This window comes from Bidens hawaiensis, unplaced genomic scaffold, assembly GCF_021521415.1.
Source record: "Bidens hawaiensis isolate Kalapana, Puna unplaced genomic scaffold, B.hawaiensis_p1.1 tig00004412_1, whole genome shotgun sequence".
In the NCBI taxonomy this organism is placed as follows: Eukaryota; Viridiplantae; Streptophyta; class Magnoliopsida; order Asterales; family Asteraceae; genus Bidens; species Bidens hawaiensis.
This window is the reverse complement of record NW_027491265.1, coordinates 1,020,265-1,047,138: the sequence shown is the minus strand read 5'-3', so window position 1 is coordinate 1,047,138 and position 26,874 is coordinate 1,020,265. Positions and strand designations below refer to the sequence as shown.

General features: G+C 34.6%; 1 protein-coding gene and 1 pseudogene across 1 annotated transcript in view; both read left to right on the top strand.

The window, feature by feature from the left end:
* The first annotated feature begins 702 nt into the window (after positions 1-702).
* Positions 703-26,874, top strand: part of LOC143626533 (G-type lectin S-receptor-like serine/threonine-protein kinase SD2-5) — a 50,016-nt gene continuing 23,844 nt past the window's right edge. The window contains exon 1 of the mRNA XM_077096598.1: positions 703-1,578. Coding sequence (XP_076952713.1) covers positions 703-1,578 — 876 coding nt within the window. The remainder of the gene's footprint in view (positions 1,579-26,874) is intronic.
* On the top strand, positions 1,437-3,124 carry LOC143626481 (G-type lectin S-receptor-like serine/threonine-protein kinase SD2-5 pseudogene; annotated as a pseudogene).

Below are 26,874 nucleotides of genomic sequence, written 5' to 3'. Positions count from 1 at the left end.
ATTTGAATGGGGTAAGCTGTAAACTACCAGGAAATACTTTTGGAAAGAGGATAGAATATTACCAATGTTCTATTTTATGTAAGAACAATTTATAAAATTGTTATTAGTCGTCAAAATTTTGAGAAATGACAAAGACTGGCCAACAACTAGTTGACTTTTCATGTATTTGTGAAGATAATCGAATCTTTTTGTTACATGGGAACAAACATTAACTAAACATAAATTATTAAATTTTTTTCAACGATAAATTTCTTTTAACATGTATCGTGTGTGCGAGCATATATTAATTAAACATAATTATTAATTAAAATTGCTATTTTCCACTTTTTCTTAAATCACAAAATATAACCTTATTTTAATTATATTAAAATTGCTAGTTTCCGCTTGCCTTCTGTTTCGATGTAATCCAATGAACAATCATATATTATAACATTTTGCAGTTAAAGTGTAAAAAATTATATTTAAAATTATTTTGGGAAATATCTAATATCAATTTACATGTACAATGAAAGCTGATATTTCTTAAGGTGCTTAGACTGTTGGACAATCGGTTCTATGATTACATACTTGTTGCTCCATGTTTTGAATAGTGGTTTGACTAACACGGTCGCTCTAATGAGCCTACTATAGCATTGACTTTATTTGTTCAAGACTTGTAAACAGATGTGTTGAATCATCCATTCTTCATAGAGTTCATCAATCATGACGATTTCTGATTTCTTCTTTTCCTTTTTTCTTCTAACTTTCATGCTATGCTGCTACTCACCCACCGCTCAACTAGATGGACCATCCAGTCGTATAGCAAATCTTTCTACTACATGGACCATCCAGTCCTCGAATGAACCCATATTCCCTATCTTTAGTCAATTCACATGTGGCTTCTTCTGTGAAAGAAATTGTAGCTCTTACCTCTTTGTCATATTCTTTTATACATCTAGATACTCGGATACTAGGGTCGTTTGGTCAGCCAACCGTGATCATCCAGTCAGGAAGAATGCGATACTAAATTTCACCGCAGCTGGAGACTTGGTTCTAAAAGATGAAGATGGAAGTATAGCTTGGGCCACAAACACTGCCAGAAAATCAGTTTCTAGCATGGACCTGATTTATCCCGGAAATCTGGTGTTGCTCGATCACCAGAACTCGATAGTTTGGCAATCTTTTGATCACCCAACAGACTCTTTGTTACTTGGCCAAAAGTTGTATCAGGGTCAAAAACTGAAATCTAGTGCTTCTTCAAACAATTCTTCAAGTCAGGAAGGTATTTATTATCTTCAAGTCACTGATAAAGGTGTGTTTGCTTATATTAAATCAAACCCACCACAAGCGTATTACAGTAGGTTTGCGTATAGCAACGATGCAAATAAAGGAAGAAGAAAATACATTAGCTTCTTGAATGGGAGTTTGTCATTCTTCATAGATTCTTCTGAGCCAAGTGATTATCCTTATTATGTAATTGGCATACCTGAAGCATCATCAACTCAGTATATGAAACTGATGCCAGACGGGCATTTGAAAGTGTTTGAAGCGCAAACTGAAGGGTGGACAGTGGTAGCCGATCTTCTTACAGATAATGATGTTGGAGAGTGTGGTTATCCTTTGTTTTGCGGAAAAAATTCTATTTTCTTGACTACTCAACAATGTATTTGTCCCAAATTTGAATATTTTAGACTAATTAACGATGCCCAACCCAACATGGCCTGTTATGAAATTACTCCTCTCTCATGTGATTCTACAGAAGATCAACATTTTATCACACTCGAGAATGTCACCTACTTCACCTTTATTGCCGACCATGGAGGGCGTGAACATGGAGACTTGCAAACAAGCATGTCTAAACAATTGCTCATGCAAAGCGGCTTTTTTTCAGTATTCTTCAAATGCTTCGAGTGGAGAATGCTTTTTACCTTAAGAGATATTTACAATGAAGGCTGTTGGTCCACTAGATGATATTTCTTTAGCTTTCATAAAAGTTCAAAATGCTACATCACATCATTCATCTCCTCAAGCAGCAAGAGTTGTAGGCTCTACAATTGGATGTTTTGTGCTTCTACTTGTTGTGGTACTAGGATTTATTACGTATGTAGTCCATAAGAGAAAAATGGATGCTAAAAAGGAGGAAGAGTATTTAGATCAAGTGCAAGGAATGCCGACTCGCTTTTCTTATGAAGAACTGAAAACCGCCACCGAGGATTTTAGTAAAAAACTTGGTGAAGGAGGATTTGGATCGGTTTTTGAAGGGAGTCTCAAAGATGGCTCCAAGATTGTAGTAAAATGTCTTGAAGGTCTTGCACATGTTAGGAAATCATTCCTAGCTGAGGTTCAATCAATTGGCAGTATTCACCATGTGAATCTGGTTAGACTTCGAGGATTTTGCACATGGAAATCACAAAGATTTCTAGTGTACGACTTCATGAGCAATGGATCATTAGATAGGTGGATCTATAATGGAAAACATGAACACATACTTAATTGGGAATGCAGAAAGAAAATCATTCTTGATATAGCCAAAGGTTTAGCATATCTCCATGAAGATTGTAGACAAAAAATCATCCACCTCGAAATTAAACCTCAAAACATACTCCTAGACGAAGATTTGAATGCCAAAGTATCTGATTTCGGGTTGTCTAAGCTCATAGATAGAAATCAAACGCAAGTGATGACTACAATGAGAGGAACCCCTGGGTATCTTGCTCCAGAATGGTTGAGCTCAGTTATCACAGAAAAGGTGGATGTATATAGCTTTGGAATTGTTCTGTTAGAGATCTTGTGTGGAAGAAAGAATTTTGACCGGACTTTGCCAGAAGAAAGCTGGCACTTACTCCGTGTTTTTCAAAAGTGTTGGCAGCAAGAAACATTGTTAGATATGGTTGACATGAGCAGTGAAGATTTGCAAAAAAATGGTACAGAGGTTGTGGAGATGATGAAATTGGCTTCATGGTGTTTACAGACTGATTATACGCAAAGGCCTTCAATGTCATCGGTGGTTAAGGTGTTAGAAGGAGGAATGGAGGTTGAATCGAACCTGGATTATAACTTAACAGATCCAAGACTATAAAAAAACAACAGTCAGGAGAAAGACTTAACACCATTGCTGCCTTCTGTTCTATCAGGGCCAAGGTGAGTGAATCATTTCTATGCTATTATATTTTTGTTTCTAGACAAATTTGTCTTCTTTGACTTCATTCAATCTTAATTGACTTTGTGCTTGTACTATATTATTTTGGTTACGAGTACATACTAAAATGGTTTTAATAAATTCAAATTATTATGGTTTTAGCTGCGTATACTATGCCAACGTCCTGTATTCTGCGTCATTGGTAATGATGAGTCTAGGATCAGAACCATCCTCTTGGGAGGATACAATGGACCACAGTTGGCATTGGCTTCTTCTATGATGGAGCATGCACTTCTTTACCTTTTGTTAACTTGCTTATTCAAATCCATGGTGTGGTTACTACTGTTGAACCTCAGGTTGTTTGATCAGAAAATGGAGACTATATAGTTAAATAAATGTCACACCCGACTGACTAACAGGGTCGAAAGCGTAAAGAAGATGCAATAAACACCTCTGGTAGCAACCACATTTTTATAAAGAAGTATTAACACACTAATTTACATCATATTACATTAATTGAACTCTAGCTAGATACCACGCATATCATAACATAAGCCAGTTCTTTAAAACGCCTTATTCTCTAATAGCATACTTGCATCTATCTACATTAGTATCTGGACACAATACTTGACCACATAGCACGTAAGCATCTTATTCCAATTTAAGTGTACCTGAAAAGCATGTTAAAAAAGGGTCAACTACGAATAGTTGGTGAATTTCACAAGTTTAAACAAAATCAGATAAACGTATCCATAATAATTATAATGCATAGGCGATGTAATTATACTAAGCGACAAGTGAACCCTTGACAATGCGTTTTTATCCCGTGGCCTCCACTACCCATGTCATGCCCCAAGTAGCTATGTCTAACACTATATAGTGTGTATGTATATACATGGGCATGCGCAATTGCAATAGCGTCATGGCATCGGTGCCAATTCAATTGGGTTTGTCAAACCAATAGTACTATTTACATGCCCCCAACCTATAGTTAATCACTTGTGTTTGTGGGGACTTTTCAGGTGTTAGCGTAACTCAGACAATTCACATCATAATTTGTTTCCATGCGTTTCAAGAATATATATATATATATATATATATATATATATATATATATATTTATATATATATATATATAAAGAGAGAGAGAGAGAGAGAGGAAGTATAGAATGAAAACCCATTTGAGTTGTGAAAACCCGTGAAAACCTTATGTAACATCGTTTTTTTTTGTTTTTTTTGCACATGTAATATATGTTGTAACATTTAATACAAAACATCGAAAAATAAAAAAAAATTGTTTTGCTATTTTTAACATTTTTTTTACTAATTTTTATATATGTTTTCAGGAAAGAGAAAAAAATTAAATTTATGTTTACATTTTTTATTAACTTTAATTGTGAACCACAAGATTCAAACTTTAATTAAAAACAAGTTGTTGAGAATGAGTTTCTAGAGTTTTTACAACTCAAGTGGCTTTTTATTTTAACCTAACCTATATATATATATATATATGTATGTATGTATGTATGTATGTATGCTTTTCACCCCAAGTATTCATTAAAAACAGTTTAATGTCTAAATTGAATTGGGTTATATATATCTAGTCTGGGTATAATTGTTTCGCCCAGAACATATCAGCAGTCTCAGATTGTGACGTTGTACAATGTCTGATGTTTAAAATCGGTTTTGACTCAGTTTCATCGTTTTTTCGCGTCTGACCAAGTTGTTCGTTTAAGTGTTTCAAAAACAAGCAAGATCACAAAAAACTTGAGTAAACATGCTATTTGATAAAATGAGTCAAACTATAATGAAAAATCAGGGTTTAGGTGTCCGGATTTGCTACGGTGCCCGTTTCAGTTTTATAAATACTAGTTTGGAGAAAACACGCACCATTCACCAGAGTTGTCCAGATTACTCCCAAAATGTTTGATTTAACTAAATTTATCCGAAACTATGATATTTGACCATTCTTATTGTATTGATATTCCAAGCGGTTCGTTAACTAAAAAGTTGCTGGTTTTATCATAAATTAGATTGGTTAATCTTCAAATTAGCACAACTTTTTATCCGAACATATTCAAGTTATGAAAATTTATGCACTTGATATTTATTGAGTGTAGATTTTAATAAAAGTATTTTTGAAAATATTATACTTATTTATTAATTTATAAGATTCATTTAAAATATTATTTTTAACCGGCTAAATCATCCGTTTATATCAAATGGTACCCGAAAAATCTGAATATTTTTTTGAGTGGTCAAAATAACTTCAAAAAGTCCCTTCTAGAAATTCCAGCACTAAACTATTTAGTTGACATACCTTTTTGAGCAATAACCGATCATTAAAACTCGATTAAACAAGAATTCAAAAACTATAGCTAGGATTATCAAACAGACCCAAAGATTTATGTGTGACCTTATAATGGTTTACCTGAGTTCTCCACAAATTCGTAAAATTTTTCCAGCTTGTTTGCTATTTTCATAATTAAACACCAATAAATATATAAAATAGCCAGAAATTCTCTCAGATTATTGAAAAATTCTTAAATTTGAATAGGCACCTATTCATATAGTAACTGATGTCCTTGTAAATTTTCATGAGCTAACAATAAGCGCGCCAAAGTATAGATTCAAACAGCTCCTAAATAAGCTTTTCAGTTAATACCTTTTGTGTTTCTTGCTCGTTTAAACCCTTTTCTTGCGTTTCCGGGGTCTTGACTAGCTAGGTAGTATATCTATTGGTCATGTACAACAAAACCAAGCATGTAACATCAATAATCCAGCATTGTAACATATGCTTTCATTTAGCGTTTCAAATCGAGTTTTTGATCCGTAAAAACGTGATTTAAACATTCTAATCCAAGTTTTTCACCAAAAAAGATTTTTGATTCAGCTTAGTACTCATGTTTGGCTTCCAAAACTATTTTTGTTCCAGTTTGAAGGGTTTTCATGGTTAATAATCAATTTCCTTAATCAAATCTTAATCTTTTGCTTAAGAACATGATTAAAACACATAAGAATCAAGTTTTTACCTCTTGTTTTGGCTGGGTTTTGTAGAGAAAGAGCTGGAGCATAGATACTTTGCGATAAATTGGTATAGGGAGTGCTTAAAAATGAAGGAATCAAGTGGGCGGGGTCCCCCTTATTCCAATCGGAAATTGGGGGGGGGGGGGGGGGGGAGGGGCTAGCCCCCCTTTTTTCCTTCTTCTCTCGTTTTGCATGCATATACAACCAATCTCGAGTCCACTTTAGGTGCGGGTTTGGTTTTTGGCAAAAAAATATAGTTGGGGTGCAGTAAACAACACAAAAAACGAGCATTTTTTTTGTCTTAATTTTGCAAATTTAAATAAAACGTACCATCTAGTTATAAAAATCCAAAATATTTTTATAATTTACTTAAAACATCTTAATCAAGTATTTCATAAGTCCTTTTTGGCTTGAAGGATGATGCAATGCTTGTTTTGGTAGTACTGTTTGCGTTTAATACGATAGCGTACTGTTAACCTGAAATATTTACGTTTAACTAGTTTTCTACATTCTAAGGCTTTAACACCATTATGTTAGTCACTATTATAAATTTATCAATTATATATGGCCCCTCGGTATATCCAAGTCATAATTAGTAGTGTTCGGTTGATCGTTTATTTTTTACATAGCAGTTTAAGTATACCTGATTTTATCATAATTGTCACAAACACAGATGCACAGTGCAATATTAAATCTAATTGTTACCAACCTAATATGTTTGTTGAATGGGGTTCATCCTGGTTCCTTCTTAGAGGTATACCTGGCGATAATGATCCATGTGTTATGGGTTCACCTAACTTCACTAAAATTATATAAAGTTCTTTGCTTCTATTCAATCTATATAATGGATTATTGGCTTGTTGTTTGACCCAAATGTAAGGCCTAACACAAGAATTAAAAATTGTTGGCTCAATTGTTGTTTGGCCTAAGTGTAAGACCCAGCCCAATAATTAAAAGAGTTTTATTATATTTGGTAATGTATTGGTTAGTAAGTTAGGTTGGTCTATATAAACTGAATTATGGTTAGACGTTATAGATTAAGAATAATCGGTCAGCGGCGAGCGGTGGCATGAGGAGGAGTTATCAATCAGTGCATATCGAAACCAAGTTGGGTTTCTGAATCGGACCTGTGGTGGCGGTTTGTTGTTGTCCATCGACGAAAAATCGAAAGAACCAACGAAGCGTTTACGAATCGGCAACATGTCAGTCGGACCAGCTACCAGCATCCGACAATAGCAATAAGTTCATTCTTCGTGTTTAGAAATCAGATCCGCGAAGGGTTATGTACGATCGAAACAAGAAACAGGTTTGTTTATTATTGTTGTTTTTTTAGACGAAGACGACGACACGGAAGATTGCCCTTTTGAACTTTGTGGGGATTGCTTCGTGATTAATTAATTAAAAAAGAAAGTTACACAAGTCAAAGGAGGATTTGAACTTTGCACACGTCACGAAACTAAGAGGGTGTTAGGGATTGCTTATTTAACTTTAAAAGTGCTTTTTGTTAAAAGTGCTTATTGGCTTCTGGCTTTTTGAAATGGAGTTTTTAAAAAAGTGTTTGGATTAGGTTATGTGGTTGGAAAAGCCATAAGCACTTTTTAAAAAATGTTTGGCTTAGCTTATTTACATAAAATGACCAAAAAGGGTAAAGATTGGGTAGATTAGTAAAAATCCAATCAAAAAGCCAAAAGCATTTTTGAAAAGCCCCAAATTGGGGCTTTTGGAAAAGTGCTTTTTCAAGCCAATCAAAAAGCCAAAACAAAAAGGGCTTTTACATTTGCCAAACACCTTTTTTGCTTGAAAAAGCCAATAAGCCAATAAACATTTTTCAAACTCAATCCCAAACACCCTCTAAGACTTGAATTGGTTTGCTCATATACAAAGGAAAGAAGAAATAATATTTTATTTCAGCAACTAAAGGATTATATTATTTTTGCAAGCAAACGCGATCGGTTCTGAGAAGGTGTTCAGGATTGATTGATTTATTTTTTAGTAATTGTAAGGCCAAAAATGTGACTTGCGATATCAAAGTACGAAACGCGTTATACATTTACGGTCAAGTTAATAATTAATATGGTCGAGAAATTCGAACACGAGATGAGAGCTTCAGCACGCGTTTAACTTCAACGGGAAAGTTTCTAGATTATGTTTTTATTTTGCTATATATATGTCACATGTTGTCATATGTATGTGTGTGTTTTCTAGTGTGTAAACAACCACCCAAGGGGAGCAGTGGGATCGGTTCGGTTAATGTTATGAATCTTTTGTTACCGGTTATGGAGTCGTTCAATATTATCTTTATATATTTGTTCGATTGTTTGTTTATGTAACAACTCGGGTTTTCCACATACGACAATGTACTTATTACCTGACCCGTTTTACATTTGAAAAATTTTAATAAAAAAAGTATCGCGCTTATCGAGAAATCATTTTACAAATTTATATTTATGTAATATATATATAACTTTGGAAAATGTTTATTTTTAACCCAAAACTAAACTTTTACCCTTTATTGTATCCACATCAACTCTTCAGGGACTAAACTGCAATTGTTACATATTATTTTCATAACCCATTTACCCAAACCCGTACCCCACTACCCGATAACCTAAATCCGTGACCCGTTTAATTGCTTGAACCACAATCTTTGTCATAAACTTGGAATTAAATCCTGTTTTTGATTCTTTTTGCCATTGTCGGCCTAACTAACATAACTAATTAAGAAACAAGATCTTATACGAAGTGAATGATATATGAACCCTAACCGTTTTAACCAAAAAATTAATTATATATCCTAACAATGATCTTAACACAATTCATCTCATCTGCACCATCTATTTAACCCGATGACTCAAACGCCTAACCTCAATTGTATCAAGATTGGCTGTATCCCTCTGATCAAGCTCTGTTCTTGCCACCGGCGACGTGGTTCGTCGTTCCCCTTTGATTCATCATAGTTCTAGGTAATTAAAACATGGATTTGTTTCGTCTAATATCGTATAATCTTAACCCCAACGTTAATTGAATTAACATGGAACAGATTGATCGAATTGATAATTAGGGTTTATGTTTCATAACTGGTTCTGTTTGTTATCTGCATACACAGTTTCGTTTTCATTCTTTAACCAACTAACACACCAGCTCAGTTGGCTGGTGTGTGTGTGTTCCAAACCTGAGCCGGCCAAAGGTCTCGGGTTCGAGTACGGCCAGCCCCTATTTTTTTTGTATTCTTTTTATTTAATGTTTTAACTTGTTTTATTAATATATAATATATTATAATTAATATTAACTATTAAATAAACAATATTTTATTTATACCGATATCATAAGTTAATGTTTCGTGTCAATAATTTTGATACAAGTTTTCGTGTGAATATATATATATATATATATATATATATGTACATATTTATATATATATATATATATATATGTATGTATTATGAGTGTATATTTATTTATTAAACCATCATTATTTTTATTAAAACCGACACCACTATTGATGTTTTCTCGTTGTTAAAACGTCTTAATAAAATTGTTCATATTTATATATATATATATATATATATATATATATTAGTCTTTTTAAAACAAGAATTATAATAAAAGTGTTAAACATGATTAAAAGTGTTAATGCATATTTTACCCTCGGATTTTGTTACAAAACTCAAGATATAAAGCTTACGATAATCATATATTTAAATGTTTATTATTATTATTATTATTATTATTATTATTATTATTATTATTATATAATAATATCTTAACTCATATTTATTCAAACTAATTAATTGTAAGTTCGATTATATGTTAAACGATGATTTTATAATTAAACGATAACAATAATCTTTAGCGATCAATCGTTCAATCCATAACGTATCTAACCATAAATATAACTCAAATCATATCGAAATCCTAAATTCGTTATACGTATTGCATCATTTATAATTCATTCAATATTATTTAATTAGGATTCTGTTGATAATTCTCGAAGATCGTGATTATCGCTTTCTTGTCATAATCATTCCCGTTTGGCTTATTCGATCAGGTGAGTTTTATCATTCCCCTATTTTACTCAATTTTCACAAACGTTTTTGGGGACATATGCGTATATCATACTATACATACATATCTATATATACATACATATCAAAACTAGCAAACGTGTAATTGTGTGTGATTAATCAAATCTACTTGTTATGTGCTTACTTGTTTATGTGCGCATTCGTGCTCAGAGAAGTCCCGCATATCCTCATGTATTGGGTTCTCATTCTATTGACCACTGCCCGATTAACTTGGCAACGGTCTTATTCTGTTTATTTGCTCATAGTTGATTTGCCGGCGCCCGATTCGCTTGGCAATGGTTTAATCGACAATCTACTTGTTTATGGTTTGATTTCATTACCGCATTTATTACGTTTTGCAAAAATTGGTGATAGACTCACTCAACATGTGTTGTTGACAAAACTATGTTTTCTATGCATATGCAGGTTACTTGAATTTGAAGTATGGACACTTAGAAAGACTTTAGGGTTATAATGAAGACATTACATGAATTTAACATGTTATATTTGTTTATTTGTATTGGTTGTTGTATTTGGATATTGTGTGTGTATAATTGAAATAAAATAATTAATTAGATATTGTCATTTATACTTATGATAATATCTTCGAGCTGTGAGCAATCGGATCACGCCCTGGCATTTCCACCTTAGGTTGGGGTGTGACAGATTGGTATCAAAGCCAAAGGTTATAAGATAGGTTGTTAAAAATGGTCCTAGACATATGTTAGGAACTCTATACGTGCTTATCTGAACTGCCTTATGTGCTATTTAATAAATTGTTTACAGCTTTCTTAGATTAGTTATTTTATTGTATTTATCTTATTTATTTATCGCGCACACACACAAATTCTGAGGTTACACCTCGCTTTCAAAATATTTTTTTTAAAAAATCCTCTTAATTTTAGTAGATTGTCTTTTATTGTGGGAAATTCCTTAAGAATTCCCGTGTTTTGTTTTGTTTCTTCACCTTGAAGCATGGGGGTATGACAAATGTCGTACAACCATAACTTCAAGTGGTACCCATAATCGGCTAAACGGTTACGTGGTAAACATAATTGGCTAAACGGTTATACTTCCAAATTGTGTTTTTAAAATTATTTTAAATGCTTAGTTGGGTGAAAAATCCATGGAATTCCATGGGCACTCCAACTATTCATTTCTTAAACCATTTTAAATTTAATTTTTAGGTTCGTACGTATTGTCCGGGGTGGTTCCCAAGATACACCAGCTACTTATATTTGATTCGTTGATTCGATATTTAGTTGAGTCGGTTAAATGCCATGTACACGCTCATGGGTTGAACAACTCAATTGTTTATTTCTCGTTAATTGAATTGGGCCATCAAAATGCCATGGAATACTCATGGGAGGCCAATTCACAAACTTTATGATTGTTTATTTAGTTGGGCCATTCAAATTTCCATGGAAAGCTCATGGGAGGTCAACTCGTTTGACATGCTTGGTTATTTTATTTTTGGAAAATTTTATAAAACATTATTTACTTAAATGCTTCAAACTCATACATATTATTTTAATTCTTGACTCGTCCTCGAGTCTTCACTAGTACTAATTCATATCTATACATATACATACACATACGCATCCCCATAATTTCATATCAACTCATTCCTACAACTCACCTGTCATCTTACACATTTCCATTGTTGGTCCTCATAGAATGTCTTTCCTAAGAATCATCGTCGTAATTAACGTCGTTCACCTGTTTCCCGTGATTGCCATTCGACTACTAGAATCATCAAGGAGTGCTACTGTATGCTATTAACCGACCAACCGTCAACCTCGACAAAACTAACATGCCCCGAACAAGAAATCTTACACTAACTCATATCCGTTAAAATATTAGTTAAATTATACTTTCTTAATTATATCCATATCCTCGAACTATAAAATTCTAAGTACATTTAAATCCTTATCCTCAACTTTAAACTATAAATATTTTATCATCTCTTGTTTTCCTCAATATCATGATGATTTTCACAACTTATTTTCCACTTTATAAATCTTTATTATTAAAATTCAATTATTATAAATTTTATTATTATTAAACTAAATTATGTATTCTCTAAATTTATTTTCAATTTTTAAATTAAAAAGTTTCCATTAATTAATTTAACTTTTATTACTAAATTGACCTTTTGATTGAACATTCATCGTAAATATTTCAACTCCCTACTTTGATTTTTGAAAGTTTTGAATGTTTTAAATGATAAATTTGTAGTTGTTAGAATAGTCATGTAGTTCATGCATTTCTAGCCTCGCATTTATATCAATTTATTATATGCTTCACTTTAATTTAGAATTTATTAATTTCTCAAATTTCCATTATTGATAATTCAAATTACTTACTTCCTAATATTTATAACGATTTTATGTGTAACGCCCGTAAATTTCGTTAATCGGCTCGATCGTTTATAAATGTTGTTCAAAAAGCCGGGGTTTCATCTTTTCTAATTTAGAGCCTTGTAATACGTTTTAAAAGTCCGTTTGTCCATCCTTTTTCCCAAAACATCCCCTCTTACGACTTAAAGTATTATATTAGTATGTAGCACCCAATATTTTCGTTTATCGGCATGCACGTTGTAGAGTTTGTATATTTATCGGGTTTGAACCGGCTTACTTCGGGGACCTCCTTGTCATACCCGTAAGTTGAATTACTTGACTTTCCACCCAAGTTGCTACACACTTCATACTGGAGGGACTAGAGTGTAATTTATTTTATATCATAATATTAAAAAAGAAAAACCCTAACCCTAATTCTATTCCCAGCAACCGATGGGCCTTAAGACCCCCCCCCTTCTTGTTTTTCTTCTGCCCCGCCAAGTTTCAGCCATGAAAACTTCAATTCAAGGTCGGTTTTATGATTCCCCATGTCTTTTACACCTTAATTGATCATATTAACGCGCTTATTGGTCGTTAAGGTTGAGTTTTGATGATAATAGTTTGCTGACAGATTCGTATACGTTTATTGTAGGGTCTGTAACGCAATGATAATCCACTGTTTTTGATCGATTCTTGATTCCATGATGTTCTACTTTGAGTCTAGTTTCCAGAAAGGTATAATACGTAATTTTTAGACGAGATTTGAATGGTTTTTATGAATTTATAAAATCGAGTGTCAAAGCTGATGCGGGATGACGGATTCTGGTATGTCTTCCCAACGTCATAACCTTTTTTCGACAGGTCTAAATTGGTTGGTTTCACTTCTGGAAGCTAGTATTTTGAGTTAGGAACCAAACCCAATTGGAATCGTTTAATTTGGTTCGGTACTGAATTTTATAAAAATAAAACCATTTTGTTGCGCACTGAAATAGCTGCGCGTACCTTGCTGTGTTGAAGGAATTTTTATAATTTTTGTGTCCAATAAAAAAAATATAATAAAAACATTTTTATAAATCTAAGACATTTATTAAAGTCTGGTAAAAATTTAATAATTTATTTCAAAGGTTATCCTATGTAATTAAATGCATCTTCGCATGCTAAAATCTACTCGTTTTACTCGTTATTAATCGATAAGTTCGTTTTAGGCTTAATCGGTGGATTTGGTTAGTTGAAAGGTTTTAGGGGCTGAGGTAAAGTAATTGGGTATGGGTTGGGCCTTGGGCCAAGTTGTTGGGCCTTGGGCCAGGTGTTGGGCCTTGGGCCAAAGTGTTAGGCTTGAACGGCCCATTAGGCAAGATTGTTCTTACGGTCTAGTTTAGTAACGCGTTGTGTACTATTTACAGGCCCTTACTTGTGAGTGTGCACTTAGGGATTTCCTAGCTCGTTGCAGGTGTTCGATCTATTCCAGGTGAGTTCATGATGCCCTTTTTACTCTTTTCAAGTTTTGGGCTAGCATGCATACCGTAATACAATTTTACACGACTTTACTCGTTACAACTATTTGGATGGTATTACATAGCCTTATTCATATTTGTGCATTTATGAAACTATTTGTGAACTATATTTTATGCCTTAGGATATTGTAGACTCGTTTATGGTCTTATATTCCTTAAGGTTATATACCTGAATATGGTCTAGACTCGATGATGTTAATAGGCTTGGTAGTAATTGAATACGAGTAGACCTATTTACTTAGTTCATGTATTGGACTGATTAATATATATTACCTATTTACTTGGTAGTAATTAATATATATTACCTTATGGCCCATAGGCTTACTTGTAATTTGGAATGTCTTGGGATGATATATATATATATATATATATATATATATATATATGTATGAATGTATGGAGGTAAGTATATATATATGAGTATGTGTTACCTTATAGCCTACGGTTGTGTGATGATATTTAGTTCCTCGTGACTAAGAATGATGTGAGTAGGCTTATTGATGTGTGTGTGCATGGTAATCACGGCCGGGTCAAATATATTACTCGGGTTTTCAAATCCCGTGGTGGAGAGGCCCGTGTGGCGTGATCATCATTTTGGCTGGTCAAATATATTACTCGGGTTTTAAAATTACTTGTGGTATAGGCTCGAGGTTGCTATTAGGCCTAGTATTAATTCCTAGTATTAAACGATTTTCCCTGATGAAACGTTTAAACTATTTTATATAGGCTTGCTAGTATATAGTTGGCATTGGAATGTTATAGTATGTGTATATGTGTGTGTGTATATATATATAATTGTTGTTTGGCCTATATTTGGCGATGTTGTAGTCGTTTCGACTACTGATGTTGTGTATGCCTACTTTGAGTTTGCATACGGATGGATGGTGATCTTGGCCGGGCCAAACTATACGACTCAGGTTCTTAAATCTTGTGGCGGGCCCTGAAAAGCCCACGAGGGGGGAGGCTCGTGTGGCATGATCATCATCGGATGTTACGTGTTTGGGTTGTACGTGTGCTCGACCCTGATGTTATTACTTGGATGAGATGTTACGTGTTTGGGTTGTACGTGTGCTCGACCCTGATGTTATTATTTGGACGGTATTTATAGGGATAAAAATATATGGATATATATAGATGTCTAAGTACGAATACTTAGTGTTGATGATGGCCTAACTGTTCGTATCCCGTATTATATTTTAAACTCTTGGAATGTTTTATAATCCCGTTTTTATATTTAAACTCTTGTAATGTTTTATAATCTCGTTTTTATATTTAAACTCTTGGAATGTTTTATAATCCCGTTTTTATATTTAAACTCTTGGAATGTTTTATAATCCCGTTTTACATTTAAACCCTTGGAATGATTTATACGTGTTTGGGTTGTACGTGTGCTCGACCCTGATGTTATTATTTGGACGGTATTTATAGGGATTCAAATATATGGATGTATATAGATGTCTAAGTACGAATACTTAGTGTTGATGATGGCCTAACTGTTCGTATCCTGTATTATATTTTAAACTCTTGGAATGTTTTATAATCCCGTTTTTATATTTAAACTCTTGGAATGTTTTATAATCCCGTTTTTATATTTAAACTTTTGGAATGTTTTATAATCTCGTTTTACATTTAAACCCTTGGAATGATTTATTTAAACGTCTATTATTAAAACTTGAACTCACTCAGCTCAAGCTGACTTTGTGTGTATGTTAGATTGATTTTCAGGTTAAGGATTGGAGGTTATCGCTTGGACGTGCTAGGGACTACTCGGAAGGTTGAAGGCATTTCTAGTCGAGGATTTCCAATAAAACGGATATTATATTTATATTTGATTTTTGGACACTTGTACCCATGTTTGGGATTTTCTTTAAATAATTACACTTTTTCCGCTGTTATTTACTCTAAACTTGTTCTAAATAAAAACGAATAGTTTGTTTTTTTAAATTTTTATGAAATTGTGGATGTGATTACCAACTGTAGGATTCCCGGGATTCGGGGTCTTACATTATGAAAAAGGAAAAATTCATGAATTCTCAATTTAATCTAATTTAATTACCTACTTTATATTTATCTAATTTTAAAGATTTAATTGGAATAGGACTATCTCGGTGGTTCGGGAATATCCGTTTCCCAGTTTAATCTATTAACAATTTAATTCAATACGTATATTTTTCGCAATATCATTAAGATTTAAATTATTAACTATTATAATATTTTAGAATATCTTAACGGAATTAATCTAAATCTCAAAATCACCAACTTGAAAAGCTATGACCTTATATTAATTTCTCTTTAAACTCATAAGTACTTAAATTAACTAAGCTCGGCTCACTAAAATTTTCGTTAACGATGTTTAAACTTATATTCTCGATCTTAAGAACTTCATTCCTAAAGAATACGATCTTTAAGGACTCCGCATGCCATTAACTATTTGTTATAAATTAAAGTATTGCGTAACTCATCCCCTGAGTAAAATTCTTTTATCGAAGTTAAACTATTAGGATCTTGTATCTCCATCTCATTTCCTAAATCTCGATTATCACAATAACATCTGTTTCACCAAATCTGTTTTCTTAAATTTTCAAAATTTTACCTTTAAAAGCAAAAGATGTTTTCGAAATCTTACGGTTTTATTAATTCAACTAGAACATTTACTAATTATAATTTGAAATTATATTTAGAAATTATGAAAAATAATTGTTTTCTTTTAAATGTTTTACCACCCACATGATGGAACGGATTATGCAGATCCTCCGACGATAAGAGTAATTATGGATGCATACGTAATTATTCAAGTCCTCGCATGAAAATTATAATACGTAAAGATTGTGTGTCATGATTTAGAACCTAAGGTAGCTAGGGTAACGGTACGAATGACGAGATGATAAGGACATGGTGGATACGCCGCTGGTACATCCTATATATAAGTGCCCTTATCGGATTGTCATTTGAAGCGTTGCTTCGGTTATTATAAGTTCTATGTTATGATTATTTTTGTTAAAAGTATAATTATTTTCAAAACAATGATGTTGTGGTTTTCCTTAATTTCGGGACGAAATTCCCTAAAGTAGGGGAGACTGTAACAACTCGGGTTTTCCACATATGACCATGTATGTAACACCCCGACCAAAGGCGGATTATACATCGGGGCGCCACATATTGTTTCATTACTCGTGACACTATTGGGTGTCAATATTTAATAAATACATTCATTCGCGCACGCGCAGGGTAAACACAAGATAACATAAATCATCATAAATCAATATATTATAAATCATAATAATAAAACAGCAATAACTTGTCTTGATACATTTTAATCTAGGTCCAAAATAAAGAAAACTTCCTAGGTGTCCACAAGCTCCAAAACAGCTACTGCAAACCTGAACATGTGTTAAAATAAACGTCAAACACTTGCGTGTTGGTGAGAAATCAAGTTTAATACAATACATAGATAACCATAAATCTGCGCGCAACATGTGTATGTCTGGTTTTCAACAAGGGTGTAATCTGATCGGGACCAACTCTAAGATTCATAAGACTGCCAGTGCTCACAATTGAGCTCACAAACAAGACAAACTGTGCATGTGTAAAAGAGAAAATCATAAACGATAGTTCTCCCGTGTTCATCTAATGGTACCATGAAAACTGCGGAATAGACCGACAAGACGGTTAATGATCCACACATACAAATAAACAGCCAAGTCTACGTCCTCAACACATGGGATACTGCGCGACTAAAGTTCATAAACAGTTTAAGACTCTAAGTTTGTATGAACACATGAACATCCCAAAACATTAAAAGCAAAAAGGGATTAGGTACGAGATTACTCACTTGATAAATGATGCGGTGTAAGATAAAGCTAGAACCAACTTTAAACAAGCACAAGTTAACCTATAATTAAAGATTATTGTTTTAATGATTTGTTTTAAGTCTTGATTATAAGTTAGCATAATTAATAAGTAAATTATTATATATAATATATATATATATTACCGGAAAAGCAGGGCAGAACAGGGAGGAAGACGGAAGCAGAGAGGAAGACGGCAGAGAGAGCAAGGAGCAAGAGAACAGGAGAGATTAAGTGTTTTGTGTGTGTAGTGTTAAAACATTATTATTATTTATAGGAAAACCCTAGGAGACATAATCCCTAGAAAAGGGGAAAAGATCTTTAACAGGATCAAGCAAAAGATATCAAAAAGCATAAGAATCCAAAAGCAAAAGATATGGAAAGATATGGCAGCTGCAGAGGCAAGATAAAGCTGTCAGGTAACAGTAAAAAGGCATGGGAGGGTCAGATAAAGGTACTGGTCAAGCATGGCAAAAGCAGATCTCAAAAGATAATGTCAGTCACTTTTTCTGCCAACCAATGGGGTTGGTGCGCATGCTGCGCCAAAAGTGGCTTTTCAGACATAAAGCAGATTAGGTCAACAGCTCAAAAGATAAGACAACACAAAAGCAAACGGCTAGATTAAACAGAAGAAAACTCAAAGGGTTTAGCGCGAGAAGGCTGACACAAAAGGTCAAGAGAGCGCGAGCGCGAAGGCAGACAGAACTAACCTTAACGCGTCGCGGAAAGAACTACATTTCTAAGCGCGCCGCGGGAAGAATCACATTTCTTAGCGCGCCGCGGTAGGAACTAAAATTCCTAGCGCGCCGCGGGAAGAACTATAATTCTTCGCGCGTCGAGGGATGAACTACGATTCTTAGCGCGCTGCGAGAAGAACTACAAATCCTTAGCGCGTCGCGGGAAGAACTACCGTTCTTAGCGCGCTGCGAGAAGAATTACAATTCTTAGCGCGCTGCGAGAAGAGTTCGTCTCGCGTATCGCTGAAACAGGTGGTCTTCACGCAGGATTCCTTGTAAGAGGTCTGGCGCGTGGAGCTGCGCAGACAACCTTAGGCGGGAAGGAACAAAGGACAAGCAAAGAGTTAGAAGAAAAAGAGGGAAACAAGGCGTAAGGGCGGGACGGCGACAAAAGGGAAAAGAAGGCGGAAAGAGAGAAGGAGAGGGACGGGACGGCGGAAAGAAAGAGAGAGAAAGATGCGGGAAGGAAAATATATATATTATTATTAAAAGTAAAATATAAGTATAAATAAATATTAAATCATAAAAGAAAGAGATCGGGTCAGAGAAACGGGTACCTGGGTCGGGTCGGATCGGGGCAGATGTCACAATGTACTTATTACCCGACCCGTTTTACATTCTGGAAATTTTAATAATAAAAGTATCGCGCTTATCGAGAAATAATTTTACAAATTTATATTTATGTAATATATATAAAACTTTGGAAAATGTTTATTTTTAACCCAAAACTAAACTTTTACCCTTTATTGTATCCACATCAACTCTTCAGGGACTAAACTGCAATTGTTACATATTATTTTCATAACCCATTTACCCAAACCCGTACCCCACTACCTGATAACCTAAATCCGTGACCCGTTTAATTGCTTGAACCACAATCTTCGTCATAAACTTGGAATTAAATCCTGTTTTTGATTCTTTTTGCCATTGTCGGCCTAACTAACATAACTAATTAAGAAACAAGATCTTATACGAAGTGACTGATATATGAACCCTAACCGTTTTAACCTAAAAATCAATTCTATATCCTAACATTGATCTTAACACAATTCATCTCATATGCACCATCTATTTAACCCGATGACTCAAACGCCTAACCTCAATTGTATCAAGATTGGCTGTATCCCTCTGATCAAGCTCTGTTCTTGCCAACGGCGACATGGTTCGTCGTTCCCCTTTGATTTATCATAGTTCGAGGTAATTAAAACATGGATTTGTTTCGTCTAATATCGTATAATCTTAACCCCAACGTTAATTGAATTAACATGGAACAGATGATCGAATTGATAATTAGGGTTTATGTTTCATAACTGGTTCTGTTTGTTATCTGTATACACAGTTTCGTTTTCATTCTTTAACCAACTGACACACCAGCTCAGTTGGCTGGTGTGTGTGTGTTCCAAACCTGAGCCGACCAAAGGTCACGGGTTCGAGTACGGCCAGCCCCTATTTTTTTGTATTCTTTTTATTTAATGTTTTAACTTGTTTTATTAATATATAATATATTATAATTAATATTAATTATTAAATAAAAAATATTTTATTTATACTGACACCATAAGTTAATGATCCGTGTTAAATAATTTCGATACAAGTTTTCGTGTGAATATATATATATACATATATATATATGTATTATGAGTGTATATTTATTATTAAACCATCGTTATTTTTATTAAAACCGACACCACTATTGATTTTTTCTCGTTGTTAAAACGTCTTTAAAAAATTGTTCATAATTATTATATATTTATATATATATATATATATATATATATATATATATAAGTCTTTTTAAAAGAAGAATTATAATAAAAGTATTAAACATGATTAAAAGTGTTAATGCATATTTTACCCTCGGATTTCGTTACAAAACTCAAGATATAAAGCTTACGATAATCATATATTTAAACGTTTATTATTATTATATAATATCTTAACTCATATTTATTCAAACTAATTAATTGTAAGTTCGATTATACGTTAAACAATGATTTTATAATTAAACGATAACAATAATCTGTAGCGATCAATCGTACAATCCATAACGTATTCAACCATAAATATAACTCAAATCATATCGAAATCCTAAATTCGTTATACGTATTGCATCATTTATAATTCATTCAATATTATTTAATTAGGATTCTTGTGAGATCGTGATTATCGCTTTCTTGTCGTAATCATTCCCGTTTGGCTTATTCGGTCAGGTGAGTTTTAGCATTCCCCTATTTTACTCAATTTTCACAAACGTTTTGGGGACATATGCGTATATCATACTATACATACATATCTATTTATACATACATATCAAAAATAGCAAACGTGCAATTGTGTGTGATTAATCAAATCTACTTGTTATGTTCTTACTTGTTTATGTGCGCATTCGTGCTCGGAGAGGTCCCACATATCCCCATGTATTGGGTTCTCATTCTATTGACCATCGCCCGATTCGCTTGGCAACGGTCTTATTCTGTTTATTTGCTCATAGTTGATTTGCCGGCGCTCGATTCGCTTGGCAATGGTTTAATCGACAATCTACTTGTTATGGTTTGATTTCATTACCTCATTTATTACGTTTTGCTCATTTATTATATTAACCTTATTTTGTTGCAAACATTGGTGATAGACTCACTCAACATGTGTTGTTGACAAAACTCTGTTTTCTACGCATATGCAGGTTACTTGAAGTTGAAGTATGGACACTTAGAAAGACTTTTGGGTTATAATGAAGACATTACATGAATTTAAAATGTAATATTTGTTTATTTGTATTGGTTGTTGTATTTGGATATTGTGTGTGTATAATTGAAATAAAATAATTAATTAGATATTGTCATTTATACTTATGATAGTATCTTCGAGCTGTGAGCAATCGGATCACGCCACGGCATTTCCGCCTTAGGTTGGGGTGTGACAGATTATACCGCACCCGTCTCGAGCGCTTATCAAGAACAATACTGTTTGTTTTTGGATTCGGTTTCGGGACCTATAATTGGTATCAGAGCAGGTTTGAATCAACTGATTCAACTTTGGTCTTGATATTCGGGTTCTATTTCCGCTATTACCCAAACCGAGACGTTAATTCCGTTGAAGTTTTGAAGATAAAGTTTGAAGTTTGAAAATAAAGTTTGAAAATCTTGAAAATAAAGTTGGAAATAAGCGTGTTTGAAGCTTCTCCTTGTAGATCCGGATGTTCGGTATCTACAAGTGCCAGATCCGGGTGTTTTGGGAATCGTTCCGCCATACGCTGAAATTTCGGCGACCCTACGGTTCTTCCCAGCGACGATTTCAGAGGTTGAAGATGTGAAAATCAAACTCCAATGCTCAATTTGCTAAGTGTCAGTTATCTCTGTATGTTCAAAGAGGTTCGTATACCGGTGAGAGTGAACCAAAAAAAATTGGAAGAAGCTTCGCCGGTGACCTAAGTGGTGTTGGAGGCTCGATGTGGCCGGCAACGGATTTCCAGTGAGTGGTGTGCCAGAAACGGCGGCAGTAAAGGTAGGTATGGTGGCGGCGGCCGGAATCCGTGTTCCGGAGAGTCATGGTGGAAAGCGGTGGCCGTTTGAAAGTGAGGCGGCTATGATGGCAGGAACCTGATTTCCGGTGGAGGCCACAAAGGGTGGCGGCGCATAATGGTAAGGGGGCTGGTAGCCGATTGTTTGCAAGATGTGCTTAACAGCGGTGTTGAATGGTGCTTGGTGAGTGGTGGCCGGAATTCTTTTTCCGGTGACCGGTTTTCCAACGCCGGTAATCGGTGGTTGGTATGTTGGCGGCTGTTTTGATCCTTCCTAGGGTTTGTTTTTTTTAAAGTCTCCTGCATGTATTTTTTTGGTTTTATTTGATATGGGCTAGTTGGGTTTATTCAAGGATTTGGGCCTGTTTGATGGGCTGATATTTTGAAATCTGCAATGGGCTTTAGCCTTTATGTGTGGCTTGCCTAAATTGGTAAAAAAAAAAAAAAACAGCAAGCTGCTTTCTTACTCGGCTGCTGTGAGTGCTGCATGTTGAAATTGTAAACCGAGCCACATGCTTGCAATATGTTTTTGTCCGAGAAATAATTTTTTCATGTTGACCAAACCGAAGAAAGTCAAATTTGTTCGGGTTTCGTCATTATTGGACCGTGTACAAAGCATATTATTTATATGTTATTTTCAAGGCGTTCAAGAATTGGATCCTGAAAACGTGGGCTACGAGCATCCGAGATGCTTATTTATTAAGGTGATAATTTTGAACAAGTTGGATTTAATTGGGAATTAAATTGTTTAAGCTCTTAACCTGAAATGTAAGATACGAGTATCTAGGATACTTATTTAATAAGGGTGAGTTACCTAAATAATTTCATTCACGGAAATAATTAGCTTTGTCATTTGATCGTTGTCCCCGGTATTTCGTCAAGCTCTTCTGAACCTATATTGCTTAAGATCCGAGATGGATAAAGAAGCAAGAACGTCTTCATAGATGAATTAAGTGGATCATACCTTGAGGGGGTGATTGAAGAAGCTTTGGTTATCTGGATGATTTGCGAAAATGCGAAACACGGTTTGACGATGTTTTGAGATCAAAAGTCAAGGGGGTGATTGTAAGGCCAAAAAATGTGACTTGCGATATCAAAGTACAAAACCCGTTATACATTTACGGTCAAGTTAATAATTAATATGGTCGAGAAATTCGAGCACGAGACGAGAGCTTCAACACGCGTTTAACTTCAACGGGAAAGCTTCTAGATTATATTTTTATTTTGCTATATATATGTCACATGTTGTCATATGTATGTGTGTGTTTTCTAGTGTGTAAACAACCACCCAAAGGGAGCTCACCTTGGATGGGATCGGTTCGGTTAATGTTATGAATCTTTTGTTACCGGTTACGGAGTCGTTCAATATTATATTTACATATTTGTTCGATCGTTACCCGTCTTGAGCGTTTATCAAGAACAAAACCGTTCGTTGTCGGATCTGGTTTTGGGACCTACAGTAATTATTTCAAAGGAGTGGAGTAAGGGGGTTCGACACCGTCAATAGCTGATGACAAAGAAGATCCAATAATCCAACCCAAAAGCGACCGGGGGATATCACTACAAGTTCCAAAACTGAATGGAACTAATTACATCACATGGGCGATTGTGGTGAAAGCAATATTAGATGATCAAAACCTATGGGAACTTGTTCAACCAGAAGAGGGTGTGGCTATTGATGTGAAGAAGAATAAAACGGCTAGAGTTTTTCAACCAGTGCAATATCATAAGTCTTGGTCAAGCAACGGAAGGTGGATGCGAGATTCACATGAAACACGATTTGCTAACCATTAAAGATGATACAGGTAAGCTTTTGATGAAAGTGACAACGACCAAGAATTTATTGTACCAGATTAGCCTCAAGATAGCAAGTCACGAAAAACGAGCTAGCATTGGAATGAAGAATTTTGCAGGTCGGGATATTCAAAGTATTGGACTGAAAGAAGACAAGCAGAGTACGAGTCAGATTCCAATCAAAGATCCAAGTTTCAAAATTCAAAGTCTGAAGAAGAGAGTTTAAGAAACTAAAAGCACGGTCAAGAAAATGATTCAAGCCCAAGGGAAGGCATCTAATGATCAAACGAAGTAAGTGTTTGTTAAAGCTAATTGAAGCCCAAAGAACACTGCAAGAGATCAAGAAAGGTCTCGGGAGAATCAAGAAAAGAATGACAAGCTTGAAGTTAAAGACCCGTATAGTTCAACTTGGAAATTAGGGGGGTGAGTCGGATACAACAATTGGGGGGGGGGGGGGGGTTGTTGATTGTTGGCTCAAATGTTGTTTGGCCCAAGTGTAAGGCCTAACCCAAGAATTAAAGGGGTTTTATTATATTTGGTAATGTTTTGGCTAGCAAGTTAAGTTAGTCTATATAAACCGAGTTATGCTTAGACATTATAGATTAATAAGTTGATGCAACCAAGTTAGGGTTCATCAAGAGTCAAACCAAGTTAGGGGTTGAGAGTTGTAATTAGTTTTTTAAGTTATCTTTTCTGATTAATATAAACAAGAGTTGTTTATTAGTTCGTGTTTGATTATCGATCCGGGAATTGATGGATCACTATTATAAATAGGCTAGCAACACTCACCTCCACGGCTCCACTATGTCCCACTACTATCACTGCCCCGCCCCACCCCACCCCACCCACATACCATAAAATTGGGTCTTTGACATTGCATGGCAACCGACTCCATGGGCTTTCCTTATGCATAACAGTTATTCAAGTTTCAAGAATTTCAAAACAAACCATCTGCCATAGTATGCAAACCAAACTGGCAAAATTTCTTATACAGATTGGTCGTATGATGACCTTTTTTGTGCCACTGAAAGAGCGACCAACATTGAATGACAAACAAGGGCATAGTTAGTCTCGTGTGAATGATAGGATTGAAATTCCACGTGATGTCGGATGGAAACAATATATTTTGATTAACTCTGTAAACATATAAAGATATGAGGATTCTCATCAAAAGTCATTATTGCATATAATGTTCACACTTGAAGATATCAAATGATACTAAACAACTGATATCCATTCCATATGGTGAAAACGTATGGTTTTGGTTTAACCGAAAGCCTCAACGCTAAAATAAATGTTGCACAAATTGGATGAAAAAGTTACTTCACATCAAGCTAGTCCAAGAAGAATTACTAAATCCATAAGTCAAGCAACCAACAGCTAAAACTTAGTGCATTGCACACAACATATGGTTTTAATAATAATAATAATAATAATAATAATAATAATAATAATAATAATAATAATAATAATAATAATAATACAACAAGAATCATACATTGGTTGCTTATCCCCACATAAAATAACTTTGGTTACTCATTTTCTAGTTTCTACGTCATTCCTTAAAGAGCGTGGCTCTTTAACACAATCCAATTAAAGAGTCCGGAAGATGTTAGAGTTAATCTTGATGGGTCGGGTTAAAGTCAGATTGGTTTTTGATAAGCAGTTAGCCACCTTTTGCCTGCCTTCTGTTTCCAATAAATTGATTTCCTTTCTTGAAATTACCTCCTTTTCAACTAAGTTAACCGAGTTTTTACCCGTTTCCATTTCCCCTAACAAAGGCACTCGCAAGAATCAAGTTTGCAACTACGAGGCAAATGCTCGGTGTTCAAGATCTACGACAAGAAGATGATCGTGATTAAGGGGTGAATGAAGCGTTAATCACTCGTCATCAAAGTACAAGGGGTCGTATTGTAATCAGTTATAAGTATGTTTAAGTCATATTTAAACATAGGGCTATTCAAAAAGCTCGAGGCTTGAAGCTCGGGCTCGTGGCTTGCTCGATAAAAGCTCGAATAAATCTAGCTATAAAAAGTTGATTTAAAACATCCTGTGCTGATTTGGATCATTTTTGTAACCGAGCCAAAATTGTCCTTGGCTCGGCTCAATTCATGGCTTGGCTCATTGGCTCGATCTTAAGCGCGCTTAACTTCAAAATCAAGCTAGAGCCTAACTAAGTTGCCTCGTTTAATTTCGAGTCCGAGCTTGAAACCACCCTGGCTCGACTCGTGAACAGCCCTACTTAAACATGTATGTAAGTATAGAGATTAGAGTGTCAACTTGTTAAGTTTGTAACTGTTAAAACATGTGTTTGGATCTTGTTGTTCTTGAAAGGTTGCAACCCTAATCATCAAACCTTTTGGTGATCTATAAATAGGGGCAACATCAGAACATTTATTTATTTTAATCCAAGTTCAAATTATTCAAGAAAGATTGCTGCTCATTTATCATTGTTCATCTTATCAATTCTTTATCAAAGATCCATATTGGGCCAACAACATGTACAAAATACAGAAGTGGTGGATATGATGAATGTGGCTCCATGGTGTTTACAAACAAACTTTAAGACAAGGCCTCTGATATCATCGGTGGCTAAAGTTTTAGAGGGAGGAATGAATGTTGAACTGAACTTGGATTACTACACAGATCCAAGAATTCAGGAACCAAAAGTTGGAGACGAGAACGATTTCACATGCTTCTCTTCTCTCAGGGCCAAGATAAGTAGCCATGAGCTCCATTGAAGTAGTAGCCTTTGGGACATTTAACTTTGACTGATGGTATATAGGTTTTATGGAGTTTATTTTACTTTCTGTTTGATGGCCCTTAAATCGATTGATTAACACAAATGACAGAATCAAATGAAAATATATGAACACAATTGAATATGAACAATTATGTATTATTGATTTGTTTTGA